At 39.9% G+C, this 17810-nt stretch overlaps 2 protein-coding genes across 5 annotated transcripts in view; both read right to left on the bottom strand.

The window, feature by feature from the left end:
• Nucleotides 1-223: 223 nt before the first annotated feature.
• On the bottom strand, nucleotides 224-5431 carry LOC120474252 (E3 SUMO-protein ligase ZBED1-like). Its single transcript, XM_039664403.2, has 4 exons — nucleotides 3504-5431; nucleotides 3267-3387; nucleotides 2892-3119; nucleotides 224-435 (listed from the first exon to the last, which is right to left on the bottom strand). The coding sequence occupies exons 1-4, from the start codon at nucleotides 5166-5168 to the stop codon at nucleotides 224-226; spliced, it is 2226 nt and encodes a 741-aa protein (XP_039520337.2). The 5' UTR covers nucleotides 5169-5431.
• Nucleotides 5432-7415: 1984 nt separating this feature from the next.
• prlhr2b (prolactin releasing hormone receptor 2b) overlaps nucleotides 7416-17810 on the bottom strand; it is a 28356-nt gene continuing 17961 nt past the window's right edge. For 2 of the 4 annotated variants that reach the window (XM_089126069.1, XM_039664400.2), the window contains 2 exons: nucleotides 15887-16345; nucleotides 7416-11924 (listed from right to left, as the gene is read on the bottom strand). In XM_089126069.1, coding sequence (XP_088982195.1) covers nucleotides 11288-11924; nucleotides 15887-16314 — 1065 coding nt within the window. In that variant the 5' untranslated portion in view covers nucleotides 16315-16345 and the 3' untranslated portion in view covers nucleotides 7416-11287. The remainder of the gene's footprint in view (nucleotides 11925-15886; nucleotides 16346-17810) is intronic. The other 2 variants (XM_089126070.1, XM_039664399.2) reach the window with 1 other exon arrangement.

Genomic DNA, 17810 nt, shown 5'->3' with positions numbered 1-17810 from the left:
GCCCTTAACGTGACCGCTGAATGAAACGAAAAGCTACTTAGTCTTTCTGAAAGCAGACGAGCAAGATACGTAGGTCTTTAACGCCCTGACTGGGCAAAGGAGGCCTATGCTTTCCTCCTCATTATGAACCGGTGGGCAGACAGGGAGATAACCTAGGCCCTGAACTGTGTGTTGAAGGATTTAGGCACATAGTCGTGTCTTGGTTTGAGTAAGATTTGAGTCATTAGGCCCAAATTCCAGACAGGTTGTGCTCATTGAGAGCGCTTGTAGATCCCCTATACTTTTTACTGACGCAAGAGCCATGAGAAACACTGTGTTTCATATCCGATGACATCTGGATCGGCTCAAATGGGGCTCCTTTCAGGGCTTCTAGCACCATAGAATGGTCCCACATGGGGATAGAGGGGGGTCTGGGAGGATTCATCCTCTTAGCTCCTTTTAGGAGCAGATAATTTTTCGCTAGTTACAGGCCAGACGCAGGTTCTGTAAATGCTGCCATGGCCGGCACATAGACTTTGAGCGTGGATGGGGACCTCCCCTTATCCAGTAGCTCTTGAAGAAAGGAAAGCACTTCCGGGCAGCTTCCTTCTCTATGAGCCTTAGGGGTGTAAATCGGACAGATCATCACGATACCATTCGATATCGATTCTTTCAGCCAGCGATACGATATTTGCCGATCCTTCAAAAAATGTTTCGATACGATTCGATTCGATTCATTGCTATATCGATCAATTAATCGATATTTAGATATTATGCGCCACTTTACACAACCAGTTCCATTTCTATTAACTCACAAATGCAACCAAAAGATATATAACATGAATGTTTAATTAAACACTTTGAAAATTGCACCCTCTTTCCCAATTGGGACATTTACAACACAACAGAAATAAAAATAAATAATGGAGGGGAGATTGATAAAATCAATCAAGCTTATAATGGTCAATAAAGTCAATAAAGCCTTCCAGTCCTTTGTGCCAACATGTGCAATAGTAACTGAGGTGCAAATAGTGAAAATAACTGAGGTTCTCTAGTTGAATAAATAAATGAAATAAAACAAACTGATATAAAAAAATACAAAAATAAAACTTAAACTTATCTGACATTTGATCTTTCACACAACATAAGATCTATGAATCAAACAAGTGCTACAGTGCAGTGGTCTCTTTTGAGAGGTTTTTCTTTAAAAAAATCAACTGATCAACGTTCAGGAGAGAGGACACTGCGTTCTGAATTGACAATGTCACCTGCCGTGCTAAACACGCGCTCAGACGGTACACTGGTACCAGGAATGCACATGTACAGTGCCCTCCACAATTATTGGCACCCCTGTTTAAGATGTGGTTGAGGACTTTTAAAAATTCTCCCTTTTTTTTAAACAACATAGAACCCATATTCAAAAAAAGAGAAAAATCCAACCTTTTATTCAAGTACATTACTTTGGTGGTAAAAAAAAATGTAAAAAATTAGAAAAATAAAAACTTCAAATCCTGTGTCCCACAATTATTGGCACCCCTAACAATTCCGCTGAAAAATGTAATTGATTTTTAAAAAAATATATATTTTCTGTAGTTGCTAATGTTGGTCAGGATATCTAGGAACTTTTAATTAGTAATTCATGACTTCCTATTTCCCTGGGGTATAAATATGACATGACACAGAGGCCTAAAGACAAGAGAACACACCATTCAAGTAAGGCAGATGTGTGATGACCTTTATAAGTCAGGCAATGGCTACAAGAAAATAGCCACTCACCTTATATTGCCCATATCTAAAGTTAGAGGAATCATTAAGAAGTTTAAAACAACAGGAACAGTGACAAACAAGGCTGAAAGAGGTCCCAAGTTTATCTTGCCACAACGCACTGTGAGGAGGATGCTAAGAAAAGTAAAAAAAAAGTCCTAAGCTCACTGTCACAGAATTGCATCAAATAGTGGCATCTTGGGGTCACAAAATCTCCAAAACAACCATCAGACGCTCTCTACATGCCAACAAGATGTTTGGGAGGCATGCTAGGAAAAAGCCTTTTCTCACTAACACTGACAAACGTAAACGTCTGGAGTTTGCCAAGCGGCACTGGGACTTCATCTGGGATCGTGTGCTTTGGTCGGATGAGACTAAGATTGAGCTTTTTGGCAACAAACACTCTAAGTGGATCTGGTGTAAAACAAAAGATGTGTATGCCGAAAAGTACCTCATGCCCACCGTGAAGTATGGTGGAGGATCTGTGATGCTGTGGGCCTGTTTCTCTTCCAAAGGCCCTGGGAACCTTGTTAGGATGCATGGCATTATGAACGCTTTGAACTACCAGGACATTTTAAATAAAAACCTGATGGCCTCTGCCAGAAAGCTGAAGATGGGTCGTCATTGGGTCTTTCAGCAGGATAATGATCCAAAACGTGTGGCAAAATCTACACAAAAATGGTTCAGTCACAAACTCAAGGTCATCCCATGGCCATCTCAGTCCCCAGACCTCAATCCAATCGAAAACCTGTGGGGTGAGCTAAAGAGGAGAGTGCACAAGAGAGGGCCCAGGATACTGGATGATCTAGAAAGATTTTGCAAAGAAGAATGGTCAAAGATCCCTCTCTCTGTGTTCTTCAATCTTGTGAAATGTTATAGGAGGAGATTAAGTGCTGTCTTGTTGGCAAAAGGGGGTTGTACAAAGTATTAACATCAGGGGTGCCAATAATTGTGGGACACATGATTTGAAGTTTTTATTTTTTTAATTTTTTTTTTTTTTTTTTACCACCAAAGTAATGTACTTAAATAAAAGGTTGGATTTTTCTCTTTTTTTTGCATTTGGATTCTATGTTGTTTAAAAAAAGGGATAATTTTTAAAAGTCCTCGACCACATCTTAAACAGGGGTGCCAATAATTGTGGAGGGCACTGTATGTTTTGGCAAGGTTTGCCAGGAGGGGAAACTCAGTTTGATGACTTTTCCACCATTCCAACACCTTACCCCCCAAGTTCAAAGATGCAGTGTCTCTGTACTTAACAACTTCAGCATGGGCCAGCTCTTTAGGGGTCTTGACAGTCTGGCTAGGGTCAGCAGTGCAGAATGTGTCACCAAACAGATCTTCAAAGGGTTTTGACTTCTTGAAAGGAGGAACATGTTCTAAAATTACAACAAAATAATGCATGGCTTAGTTATGTCAGATGCCTCTTACAGCTGTTAATTGATAAATAAAAACACATTTTCAGACTGTTAACAGCAAAGAATAGACAAATGTTTAAGTACAGTGTGTGTACATACTGTACACACCTTCTTCAGTGGTTTCAGCCTGGAACACTGGCATCATTTCAGGGTCGCCATCATCATCATCAGAAGTTTTGTCAGCAGATGAGTGAGCCGTTGCATTTTCAACCTGTGACACTGTGTCATTCTGTAGATTATAACACAGACACACACATACCAAATGAAGAGGTTGTGCATATTAATGAATTTATAAAATATATAAAATTTATAAAATATTGCTGAAACTAAAAAATTAATTCTTACTTTCTGGATCATCAATTCTGAAGCCTCATGGATGAGAAACTGGAAGGTTGCATCTCTTTCCTCTTCACTTAAAAAAGGCAGATTTTTGAATCTGGGATCTAACGCAGATGCTCTATAAAGAACTTGTCTCACATCCATATATCGATGTTCTAGATCCTTTGCCATTATCTGCTTCATCTCTGTAATCACACTGGAGTCTTCAGCTGTGACAGTGAAATGTTTCAACAATTTAGCTTGAAGAGGGGCAATAACAGATACAGTTGGCTGCTCTTCCTCACACATTATGGTGGTGGCAGTTTTCACTGGTGAGAGTAGCTTAACCATATCTTCAGCAACAGTGATGTTAATTTCTTTGAGGGTATGCTGCAGGTCATTTGAGAGTTTCCTTAGTTTTTTGTCCAGCAGTGAAGCACAAACTGCAGCTTGTTGCTCCAAAAAACATTCCAGCATATCAAAGGAGCTGTTCCAGCGAGTGATCACATCTTGTTTAAGCTTGTGTTCTGGAATTCCGAGCAACCTCTGCTTCTCTTTTAAAACTGTGGTACCAATCGTGCTGCGGTGAAAAAATGACACGATTCGTCTCACTCTTCCCAAAAGACATGTTGCACCAGCACATTTCAGGCCTTTCTGTGTTGCCAAGTTAATGGTATGCGCAAAGCATTTAATGTGAGGTGACAGATTTGCCTCTGCTCCAGCTATTGCCATATTACTGGCATTATCGGTGACCAGTGCAGGATTTTTGTCAAGTATGTTCCACTCTTCACAAGCTTCTCTCAAGACTTTACCAAGATTTACCCCGGTGTGCGAGTCATTCAAAACACGTGTCTGCAGAACATAATTCTTCATTTGCCAGTCAGTGTCAATATAATGACAGGTCAAAGTTACATAACCTTCGGTTGTACAGGATGTCCATCCATCTGTAGTGATTGCGACTCGTTCTGCATCAGTTAGTGTATGCTGTATTTTCTCTTTCACTTGTCTGTACAGCTTCGGAATGCAACTTTCACTGAAGTGCTGTCTTGATGGAATGCTATATTTCGGCTCCAGAGTATGTAGTAGGTGACGAAAGCCTTCATTTTCAACTACACTGTAGAGCCTCATATCCTTGCATATAAAAAAAGCGATCACGGACGTAATGCTAGTTGCTCTTTTGGAGTTGTGGGCTAATGTCGGGGCAAAGAAGTTCTTCATGGGGAGTGAGAGAGGCTGTTTTTCTTCAGCCAAATTAACGTTACTCTCCTCGATTCCGTGTTTTCTTTTCAGATGCACTGACAAGTTTGTGGTGTTTCCCGAATATTTTAGCTTGTACTGGCAATGTGTACACATAACATGGGTTTTATTTACCTGACCATCTTTTTTGGAAAATACTAAATGTTTCCAAACCCACGATTTGCGCCCGACAACAGCCTCAAAATGTTCAGCGCCTGTCTTTTCGCTGCTACCGCCACTTTGTTGCTCCATCTCATTCGCAATCCGACACACAATTGACAGGCAGGTGAGAAAAACCAAACGCGTGCTTTGGCGGAAAGGCGGAAATGCGGAAACGGATGTTACGTGAGGACGTGGAGAGTAGAGACTGTCAAAATAAAAGTATCTCATATCGATATTTTGTGTGTGACATCGATGCATCGTATCGTTAGACTTTTGATCGATACATCGATCCATATCGATGTATCGTTACACCCCTAATGAGCCTCTAGTCAGTTAACGTCACACGTAGGCTCACTATTGGCCGACGCTGGTCATGTGTGTGATGCGTGTGACGTACAATAACAGAAGCTTACGTTATTAAATTAGTAACCTGACTCGAGGCAGAGAGAGAAGTAAATGAATAGTTGAAATAAAGTCGTTATTTTTAGTTGTTTTTTTGCGCACAAAATGTTTTCTTGTCATTTGATAAACTTATGATTGAGCCACTGTAATCACTTGGACTAGGACACAAGCCCTGTATTGTGACGGTGTTTAGGTGTAGAAATGAGCACTGTTTGTGGGAATTTTTATTACACTCAGAACACAATCCAAAGAGGCCGGTCGAAGAGATGGGCACGTCAAGGAACACTCTGCTTCCGGCATCTCCGATAACGTCAGACAAAAGGTGTCTCTTGGCGACAACGAGAGAAGCCATAGTCCGCCCGATGGCCTGTGCAGCAGATTTTGCGGCGCGAAGAGCCAGGTCCATGGCGCTGCGTAAATCCGGCACGCTGATAGCTTCCAGGCCTTCCTCGTCCATCTTTCGGAGAAGGTCAGCCTGGAGTATCTGCAGTATGGCCATGGAGTGCAGAGCCAACACAGCTTGGCCAGCAGTGTTGTAAGCATGTGCATAGCTGAGGAGGTTCATCAAGCCTTTGAAGGTGGTGCCAACTTAGCACGCCATCCAGCAGAGGGCGGGCAAAGATGGGTCGCTCTGGCTTCCCATGGGGGGAAGTGAGAGGTAGCCTCTGTCTTTTGCGCCGTCCACTACAAGAATGCAGCAGAGACAGAGGAACGTACTCGGGCTGAGAAGGGGGCGTTCCAGGAATTTGCGACTTCTTTGTGAAGCTTGGGTGAAACCCATCCAGTTGGTTGTGCGCAGGCTGCGTGGGTGCCTCCCACTCGAGCCTGAGGCTCGCCATGGCCTGTGAGAGTAGACGCATTAGTTCCGACTCGATGCTGGCTCTCTTACCAACTGACTCAGGAACCGTAGGGGGGAGGTCCACGGAGCTTGCCCAGTCCTCACTATCTGACGCCAGAAGAGAACAGCTGGCCTCCTCTGCAGATCCAGCGGTCTCGTAGTCATTGATGATGGAATCGGTGGTGGGCGGCGGCCGATGGCCATCAGTCAGCGAGCCGAGAGAATCTGGCGAAGCTGGCAGGCTGTCGCGAGCTTGAAGAGGCTCAGGGACCCGCTGATTACAGGGCTTTTTACGGCGCAGCACTGCAGCGGGCAGTGTTGCAGACTCAGAGAAGAAAGCCAGATGAGTCCTCAGAGTCACCATAGGCAATTGCTCGCAGTGAGGGCAGCCCCCGTCAGCGAGCGCAAGTGCTGCATGATCCTCTCCTAGGCAGGAAACGCAAATGACATGGCGGTCCCCATCACTGAGTGACAAAAAAAAGTCAGTTGAAATTGCTCGCGCGGTGGTGGCACAAGTTAGCCTGACTTCGTCATACTCATATTCTTGTCGGAATATGAGTCTGAAACTCCTCTGTAGGACTTTGATTATGAGGCGTGTCTTAACCGAACCAGGAAAAAAAACAACTCTGCACTCAATTGGATAGTCGGTAAACCTACAACCAATCAGAGCAACGCAGTAAGTCAGCTACTTTGCATACAGTTGTCAACTAGAGAACGTAGCCTAACTTTACTTATTTTAGAAGTTAAATAACGAGTGTTGCTTCTTTTACTTACTCCTCCATGAGTGCGACCAAAGGAGAAACCACAACGACCACAGGCTTTTCATTATGTCCCATCTTGTTAGCGACCTTAAGTTACACTTTTGCCGAATCATGTGTGAAGGACGGCAGAAATATCTTTCCGATCAACAAATGCCTTGATTGCAGTTCTCTGGTTGTCTATTAAAATTAATGCGCTGTCGATTTATTTTACAACAGACGCGACAGAAACAGAATCTATACATCTCAATTCTCCAGCTGCAGTCATCTCTGCAGGGAAACCAGTTAAGCGCTCTTTGATAACGTGATGATTACGTCCTTGCTGATAATCTGTCCATCATCGTATAAAGCCCGCCCTGGCAATTTGATTGGCACGAACGTTTCTTGTCTGATCATAATTACTCCTCAATGGATTGAGTCCAGACCGAACTTCCTGACCAAAAAATGTTGTGGGCGGAGTTCGGGCTGGCATCCAGGCTAGGCACAAGTCCTTGTGCGTCTGCCTGCTATCCTCTACTGCGCATGTGTGAATGAACCACAACAGAGCACAAACAATTGCCCTAAGTATTATAAACTTATTTTAATTAAGTTAACAGTGCATACATTTTTCCAGTGAGACACGAAGAAGCAGCATGAAAGTACTTTGATTCGTTATTTTCTCCTCATTAATTCCATACAGCTTCAATAAAGGTTCGACACATAAGCACAAACTAGAGTACTTTATTTTAAGTTTTAAATATGGATATTTTCTTACACAAATGCATCACTTCGCTTCAGCAGGTCTTTATTAACTCCACAGAGCCACATGGAGCACTTTTATCATGGATATACGCAATACACCTAGGACTTGAAGGCGAGTAAATCAATGGCTAATTTGAATTTTTTTTCTTTGCCTGAACTAGACCCTGATATACCACAAGCAAAATTGAAGAACAAACTGGTGTGACATTATTTTGAACAAACGCTAAAACAAAGTTTGTTTTAGAAGTTCGGAACAGCAAACATTGCAGAAAAGTTTGTTCCGGCTAGTAAACACCGTCTTTGATGTGGAAATACTCTCCAGTTCATTTGGGATGTTCACTATGAAGGGGTGGATTCTGGAATGCACTGCTGCTTCAATGTATTTGTAGTGAGTGATTATAATCAAGGTATTAATCAATATTTTTCTTTCTAAATGTCAAATAAGTTGAATGACCTCTCTGGAGATTTTACTTTGTAATAGAAGTTACCAGTGTGACTGAAATGTTCTTTTCATGTATTGTATTTGATGTCTGTATTTGACATCTGAATGCAGGAACAGTGCTTGCTTATTTAGACCGGCTTCCAGAAATTAAATATGGACTTGTTTTGTGTTTGAGAAAGGTCTTTAACGTGTTAAATCATGGATTTTTGAAAATGACTGTTCATATGGTGTGAAATCTAGCTCTAAGGGAATGAAAACATCCTGCTAAGATTTATATCTGAAAGTGCACCGCATATAAAGTTATTGGCCCTCATTTATCAAAAGTGCGTACAACACATTTCCAGCGTACACCTTGCGTACACTCAAAACCACGGTGAGTTTGAGATTTATCAATATGGACGTTGGCGTACGGCACGCTCGAATCCTACACCAGCTCAGGAGGTGGTGTAAGCACGTTTTGAGTTAGTGAGGAAATGCGCAGAAAAATTCCTAACACCACAAAACGCACTGACAAACTAAAAGATATGATATATTATGACCCACTGTAAAACAAACAAACAAACAAAAAAACAACATCGAAATTATAAACGTCAGTATTTATTTTTGTGTAACGTGGACTTCAATGTTTAATTTGTGTGACTTTATCAAAGCATTTGATTTGTAAGCATATATTCCTTCAGTTGCGAGCCCACTTTACCCTGACGTTTCAGGATTATCCCCGGCAGGTGCGCACGGACTGGGTTCGGTAGCCTAATGAAAGGCTTTCAATGACCAAAAAATAATTCAGACTGACAAAATAATAAAAAATACATTCTTCTTCTTTTAAATGATGATAATAATAGAAATAATAATAACGACATCCTTCTTCTAAAAAACAATAAGCATCATTAATGCAAATCATAATAATAAGAAGAATACTATTACAAATTGTCATGCAATTATTAATGTGAATGAATGATACTTCACATCACATCATCATCATCACTATTATACATGTGACGTGATTCGAAATTGAATGCTAATTTCAAAAGATGTGCTGTAAAATAATGCATTGTGATAAGTCATTTCGTCTCCACGTCGGAGAAGTTTCTCTTCTTTGCCGTCTTCCGTGTGTCCATGGCGTAAAATAAGGGTGTGGGGGGAGCGGAGACTTGAATATTTAGGGGCGTGTTATTCTAATGACGATCGTTTTCGGCCGCGGGATTTATCAAGGGCAGGCATTGCGTACACCTGGATTTCAAAGGTACGCACATCTTCATAAATCAGGCGGTGAGAGGAGTGTAAGTATAATCTTACACCAAAATATACACCCGTTTCTACGCAAGATTGATAAATGAGGGCCATTGTCTTTCCAAAGTGAGAGTCGACTCTGAGTCTATGAAATGAATTGTTTTTGAAACGAGTCATTAGCTGTTACATCGTGACGTAGAGAGGTCATTGGCCGCGCCCAGTTACTGCGCAGACACACGGAAGTGTAAACTTGAAGTCTACACATTCAAATACTTCATCATAGCATCATGTCGAGAAGACGCTGTGTTCTACAATGCAAAGATAGTTCAGCCACTTTGTTTTCATTTACCAGGGACGAGCATGTGAAGAATCGCTGGTTAGAGTTCATATTTGCAACGATACCGCAACAGTATAGCCCAATTGTGTTCTCATCATTTTAATTACGAATCGTTCAAAAACATAAATGAATTCAAATGTGGATTCGCAAGCGGTTGTTCCTGAAGGAGGGCTCAGTAACTTACTTACTCAGTGTATATGGATCAGCTTCCTCCTATGAATCACAACCTGTAAGTATTGATGTAGGAATGATGTAAAATGTTTCTCCCAGCCTTAAGGGGGAGCTGTGTTCTATGAGTGTTTCACTGTGTGAGTTAGGCCTTCTTCACATGGGTGGAGCTGTTTTTAATTCAGTTCTATTTTCCTTGTGGAAAGGTAAGGAGGGTTTTTTGGTGTTCTCTGCCACATCTATTTAATTTCTTGAATTATATTGGCCATCCATGTTATTTAAAGAAATATATAACTGTTAAAGATGGTAACTAACATATATGTGCAGTTATTTGTGATGGATGGTTTTGTATTTCTGTTTTTCTGTATTTTCTGTATTTTATTTTATAGTTTTGTATGCATTTTTATTTTTTAATATTGTTTACTAAATATATTGTAATATATTGTTATATAATAATATTGTTTACAGTTCTGTTTTCCTTGTGGAAAGATTTTGCAGTGTGCTGCGTAATAGCTGATGGAGAATAAGAGAGCCCAAAATAAATCTGCTACCGTGATGACCACGATATTTGTGTCCTCCTCATTCAACACCATTTAAACACAACGCAGAGACATCTAGGGGAGCACACAGACGAAGAGGGTTACATTAATAATTGTTGCTTTTATGGGTTTTGAGCGGTTTTGTAGCGTCGGGGCGCGAGGACGGAAGGCGCAATAAGTATGAGTGTGCGCGCGCGTGTGTGTAATTTACGCTCAGCGCAGCTTCTAGGTCTCCAATGTTAATTTTTTTTAAATATGTAAAACGTTTTTTCACTGTTATTGGAGTTGTCATAAAGAATAGAGCGTCTTGTAGTACTGTAGTGCTTTATCAATATGTTTATGCATTATGCTAACAAACAATAACTGACTGGGTCTGTCATCTGACCAATCACCGCCGATTAGCATCATGCAAAGGAGTGGTTTGGAAAAATGAGTCGTTGTACGAATCATTTGGGAGTCGGTGAGCAAATCAGTTAAAAATAAATGCATATTATAAGACAAATAAAGTGTTTTTTTATCCTTGCATGCATGTTAAACTGTTTTTGGGAACTCCTAAAACAAAAATAGGAACATTTCAAATTACTGTTTACTGAAAAAAAACTGCAACCTGAAGCAAGTACGTAGCTTAGATCTTGGAGTATGGTATTACTAGTGTGATCTTTGTAACTGTAAGCGGGGCGGCCTACAAACTCCAGTGTGAGTCTTGAAGCTGACTTCTGCTAAAGAAACTGCAAACTATCTTCATTCATCATATCTAGTTCTGGGTCTTTGTCTGTAAAACCCCATACAGTTAACTGAATAACGCTGCACTTTTCTTTCTGTGAAAAATTAAAAAGGATTTCGCTGTGAGAAGCCTTAGTGTTTCCATCCATCATATATTTTCCTGTATTTACATTTTGTTGGCCTTTATTAAATTGCACTTCATGAGTTTTTATCTTTTCTGAAGTCCACATTGACGTCATAGTACAACGCTTGCCGTCGCGCAGTGGTTTGCAGGAATGCCAATGCGACGGTGGCAGGTAAACATCTTGCGCAGTTCTGCGCGGAAACGGTCGTGCAGCCACGCGTACAGGAACGGGTTGCAGCAGGACGAGCTCATGGCGCACAGATGACACAACAACTGAATCAACAGGAAATGACGCTTGTTGATGAGGCGGATGTCGATGTCGCGCAGCACGTTGAACACATAGATGGGCAGCCAGCAGACGGCGAACGCCACCACCACTAGAGACACCAGCCTGAAGATCTTCCGCTTGCGTGCCCGCTGGGCCTCGGCCTGGTCCCGCGTGCGGTGTCCGGGGGCCACGCAGTTCCGGAGTTTCACGGAGATGCAGAAATAAGACACACAGACTGCGGATAAAGGAAGGATGTAGGTCAGTAGCAGTGTGCTGTAGGCGTACACCAACCGCTGGGTCTCCTGGCCCAACCAGAACTCCTCACAGATGGTCAGACCCTCTTCTCTGAACTCCACGTGATACGTGTGGGCCACAGCGGGAGCGACTAGCACGCACGACAGCAGCCAGATCCCAGACAGCACGTAACCGCAAGCCGCCATTGAGATCCGCTTCTTCAAAGGGTGAACTGTAGCATAGTACCTGTTACAACACAAAAGAGATTTTATATTATATTAAAAAATACATTTAATTATTTTATATTTACTTTTACTTTTTAAAATTACCCCCAAATAAAAAAAAACTAAACAAAAAAAAACCATTATGTTTAAAATTAAGCCTTTTTATTAGGGATGGGGCCGATCCGATCCAGTATCGGTATTGGGACCGATACCAGCGTAATTCACGTATCGGATTTTTCCGATCCAACCTGCGGAGGAATCCGATATTTATGAGTCATGTCTGCGGTTTAACGTTGTCTGCTGAAATGACTCCAAAAGTGATTCCCGCCGGGCCTGCTAGTCTTCTAGCAGGCTGCAAACTGTGGAATGGATATCCTAAACGGGGGTGCAGCTCAATCATAGATTGTAAAAAATAGGGCTCAGTACACAGACCCCCGCTCAGGAAATCCATTCCGCAGTTTGCAGCCAGCTAGCAGGATAGCATTGAGCTACTAACATGTTCGCTGTGTGGAAATCCTATGGTGGAAAAATATTTCACACTGGAAACACCGCAGCAGAGCAAGACAGCAAAATGCAATGTTTGCAAAGCCGTATTAATGAAACTATTTGTCTGTGATGCATGTTTGCAATTCGCAGTCCAGAAGAGAAAGAGAGAGATCTCTCACGCGGTGCCACAGGAAGCACAACACGACAGCCCTGCTTAGGAAACGTAGCCTGGTTACACTTGATTTCCAAAGATTAAAGAATATATTGAGGTAAAAAAACAATAGCCGCATTCTGTCTAGCCAACTTCCTTCCCATCGCGGCGGTGCTCTGTCATTTCTCCTTAAAACTAAAACCTTAAGACAGAATCAGCACGATCTGTGATTGTTGTAAAATGCAGTCTCTGCTGTTGCTAAATTGCGGGACGATTTTAATAATAAAAAGAGCTATTAAAAGCACAAAATTTGCGCAAGAGATGCTGTTCCCTATGCGGCACGCGCTCCGAAACAGACCGCAACAAGACAAGCAAATTATACTCTGGAGCTTCATATGCGTGTCTAAGACCCCGTTTACACCTGGTATTAAAATGCGATCTGTATCCAGATAAGTTATCCGGATAATAAGTACTGATTCCATTTACACCTGGCCACATAAATGTGTTTTTGCAAAACGGATATAAATCCGATCTTCACCTCCTGCGTTATATGCAGATTTATTGGATTGCATGCCACCATAAGCAACAGATCTGAGCGGCATTTTATTGATCATCAGCTAATTTCCAAATCAGAGACATCAATAAGAGAGAGTGGCAACAGGCCTGGTAAGATAATTTCGTTTCTTTACTTGAAGATGTGTTAACTGCGTCTGTGACTTACTTTCACTTTTATTTGCGATGTTTGCACGTTGAATAGACGCTCTGCTCATCTGAGGTGATGCGTCGCGTGTCGCATCTGACTAGGCTATAACATGACATATAGCCTATAACACGCTCTCACTCGTTTATTTTTTAGCATTTTTGGGAGGAGTAAAATATACATATGTGGTTTTAACAACCAGATTGCGTTTACACCTAGTAAAGATCCGGACACAATGCGAGCCAGACTACCTCCAGATGTGGTCAGGCAGATCCGATCACGATCCGATCACAACGCGTTTACACCTTGCATTAACATGCGTTTTTTATTATCCGGATAACTTATCTGGATACAGATCGCATTTTAATACCAGGTGTAAACGGGGTCTAAATGATCAAATGTAACCTGCACAAAAATGTCAAATCGACCGGCTTGGAGATTAACACTTAAACCGTTTATGTCTAAAATGAACGTATGGAAGTAGTTGGGAGAAAATATGGTGCATCAGTAGACTATGAAATCTGAACTCGTTCTTAAAGGGGCAGCAGTATGTGACGATTGCGACATTACTGAGAATCAAACAACAAAAGGCAAAGAGAAAATCACTCACAGCTCTTGAATGAATTACTTCAGCTTTAATAATCTATCTATGATAAACTTTGCAGTGCTATTTTACTTTTGATTACTTTATTATAATTCTTTTTAGACCATACCTGAATAATGTTAGTAGACCTTCCTGAAATTAAAGCACTGTGTAGGCCTGTATAATGTGTATCTTTGTTTAATTATATTTTACTGAGAAAGCTTAAGTCCTTTGAAGAAGCTAAATCCATATTGATAATGTTTTATAGATCTTTTATTGAAAGTGTTTTAACATTTGCTATGATCTGTTGGTTTTATGGATTAAATGTTAAAAGTAGATCCCAGCTGCAGCACATTAATAATTTAGGGTCAAAGATTACAGGATCTGTGCAGTTGAGTTTGTCTGCTTTGTGTGAGAGAAGTGTTCTTAGGAAGTCTTTAACTATCCTAGAGGATACATCCCACATTTTGTTTCTAGAATTTGAGATGCTTCAGCTTCCCTCAGGAAAGCGATATAGAGTGCCCAAGTGGAGGACCACTAAAGCCTCTAGGTCTTTTGTTTCAAACGCAGTGATGAGTGTAAATACTTATTTGAAACAAAGCAAAGGCACCGTGAATGAATTTTAATTTTAATAGTAGCTAGACGAAGATTTATAAATGCCCGGGGTTTTGGGTTTTTTTTTTGTGTGTGTGTGTGTGTGTGTGTGTGTGTGTGTGTGTAATGTCTGTGATGTTTTGCTGTTTTGTGAGGTTGAAGCTACTTAAATTGCCCTGTAAAGGGACAAATAAAGATTTTACTACTACTACTACTACTATTAATTGTCTACCTATTGTTTAATATATATATATATATATATAGACATACATACGTACATATCATCCTTGCCTGTAGAGAGGAGTTTATTTCAGCATCATATAAAATCAACAATAATGATAAATAATATTAAAGCAAACACAGCTCTGGTATCACAAAAGTATCGATATCGGCCGATATCCAAAGTCAGGTATCGGGATCGGATCGGAAGTGAAAAAATGTGGATCGGTGCATCCCTACTTTTTATAGAACATGTTAATTTCTTTTTTTCTTTGTACCATTAAGCACTTTTAAACTCGAATTCTTATTACAGTAATTCATCCGGACTTTTTACATTTTACAAGTTTTTTTTATATTCCTGTTAATCTCATTAATAAAATAATGCATACATTATTGTCATTATTTATACTAAATTATATTAAAATATTTTAATTATCAAAAAAATCAATATAGCTATTTTTACAACAGTAATATGCAGTTATGTTTTTTTTTATTATTTTTCATTGAGGTATTACCCCAATATTAAATTAAATAATAAAAAAACATGTTTTGTATAAAAATAATGAAGATAATGAACAATCATGATATATATATATATATATATATATATATAGTATTACATTTACAATCAATATAGTTATTTTTACTACAGTGAAAACACAGTAATAGAATGAGTTTTATGTATTTAAATCAACTTAAATTAATTCACTACTACAACATTGAAATACTATTATAACTTAATAATAATATTACAACTTTTTACTTTTTTATTATTATTTTTGAGATTAGAGTAAAAATACTTTTTGAATTATGTAATGAGAAAATGTGAAATAATAAAAATGTAAAATAATAAAAATAAAATGTGAAATAATGTTACAATGCAAAGATCTTAAAATAGGCTTCATTTTTCTACAATAAAATATAATTATTTCTTTCTGTATGGGATTTACAGGGTGAAATATTACATATTTTGTGCGTTAAGAAACAATTCAATTTTGTCAACAAACATCAAAGCAGTAGTGGGGAAACAGCATGGATAGTGACCTTCTCTCAAACTGCAGACTTCACTTTAGAGACCTCTAATGATCTCCAAAGACTCAAAACCCTTTTCAAAAGAACCATCATTAAGTGCACATCCTTTGGACATCCTTTCATCTCAAGTGATGTGATCCACTTTAACCCTATTCATCTTTGATATCGAGAGTCTGAGCCATTAGTGAAATAATTAGAAGGTCAGGTGGCCGCACTCACCTGTCGACAGCAATGGCCGTGAGGGTGAAAACAGACACGTATACAGTGACAGGCTGGATCAAGAAAACCAGGTAACACATGAAGCGTCCAAATGTCCACCCATGAGCGCTGAAGGCGTAGGCCAGTGTGAAGGGGACGCAGGTCACACACATCAACATGTCTGAGAAGGCCAGGTTACCGATGAAGAAGTTGGTGACGTTGTGCATCTTCCTCGTGCGGCAGATGACGTAGATCAGAAGGTAGTTGCCAAAGACACCCACCAGCAACACAAGAACGTAACAGGGGATGATAAGCGGCTTGAAGGTCTGCAGCAGGGCTACGTCTGCGAATGGAAAGCTGTGAGGGGAAGTGGAGTTTGGGACCACCATCACCTCGTACACGTGGCTTCCAGGCAGCTCTTCTCCACCTTGCCAACCAGAGCCCTCCATCCTTCAGTCAAAACACTTCTGTCTCCACCTGCTGGACGAAAACACAAGGGGTTTTCAAAGGCCACACTCAGTCTTGGATATTTTGTTACATAACTGCTCATTTATGAATCAAAGTGCTTTAATGTACCTGTATGAAAGCGACTATAGAAAATGGAGATCCTAAAAATGATTCTAGTTCACTTTGTTCCAGCATTCCAGCATTTTAAAACACAACAGTGTGCCTGCTGTGATGCATTCAAAAGAGTTTTTGTAATCTTCCTACATTAATCTACTTTCACAGTCAGACAAACAAGAATGATGAATGTCAAAACTTAGCAGGCAAACGCTGCTTAAATTCAAATGTTGCGCTCACGTCATCTGTGTAAATGCAACATTTGTTTCAACTGCAGATGCCAGTCATTTTGATGAATTGGCATTGTGTTCTCTGTTCTTCCCGAGTTCGGTTTTGCAAAAATGAAACTTTTGCAGTTTCATAAAATACCCCCTTTCAAACATCCATGGTGGATATGGGAAGAATTATGAGATATTTAAATTAAGTTGACATTAAATTATTTTAGAAAGTTGAGATATCTTGCAGTGCAACAGGCTTAACTGTTTTAAAATGAATTTTATTAATCTTCTATCATTCATTTGCATGCAGGCTGTATGATCATATTAATCGAGAGGTTGCATGGAATATTTGTACTTTTCAAAATTCATACACTTGGAGTTCATTAACATCTCTGAAGACATTTTGAAATTTCATCATATTCACCAGGACAGCATATCACATCCGATCATGTAATGAGGACAGCAGATACTTGAATAAATATAGACTACATGAGAATAAAGGTCATGTCGTATGGATCTATATGGTTTGAGATAGAATTAGTGCAAGACAGGTTAATTATGTTTTGTATGGGGTGTGAATCTGCAATACCATTACAGTCAGTGTAATAATGCGGATAATGGAACTTTTTTCACCAGTCAGAAATAAAGTCTTCTGTTCTCGGTTACAGCCATAGAGTGTTATTTAATTACTGTATTTTATTTTTTACATTTAATCATTCTAGCACACACAGACTGCTAAATTAAACAGATGCATAGCTTTCTCCACCCTATCTGTAGCCAAAATGTAGATTTGATGGTGAAATCCTTTTAAAAAAATCAATCTATCAATCCATCAATCAATCAATCAATCAATAATACAGCTATCACAACTAGCCTACATTGTTTTGCAGGGTTGTTTTTAATTTCAGGACTGAACTAAAAGATATTCTCGTGTCCACATGCTTGAAACGAACATGCAGAGCTAATGCTGCTTTTTAAATCAAAACTGAGATTTAGCTCTTGTGACAACTTCCCCCGTGTGACAACTACCCCCGGGATCTTCTAAATATAATATACATTTTTAAATATCATTTCACTAAAATGAATAAGAAAATTCGATGTAAAGAGTCAAATTAGCAGTAGCCTAGATCAACGAAACTTCAGGATATTTGTGTTAGAATAAAAAA

This window comes from Pimephales promelas, chromosome 23 (assembly GCF_988280905.1).
Source record: "Pimephales promelas chromosome 23, fPimPro1.hap1.1, whole genome shotgun sequence".
NCBI classification, from domain to species: Eukaryota; Metazoa; Chordata; class Actinopteri; order Cypriniformes; family Leuciscidae; genus Pimephales; species Pimephales promelas.
The sequence above is the reverse complement of the archived record's forward strand: the minus strand, read 5'-3'. Positions and strand labels throughout refer to the sequence as shown.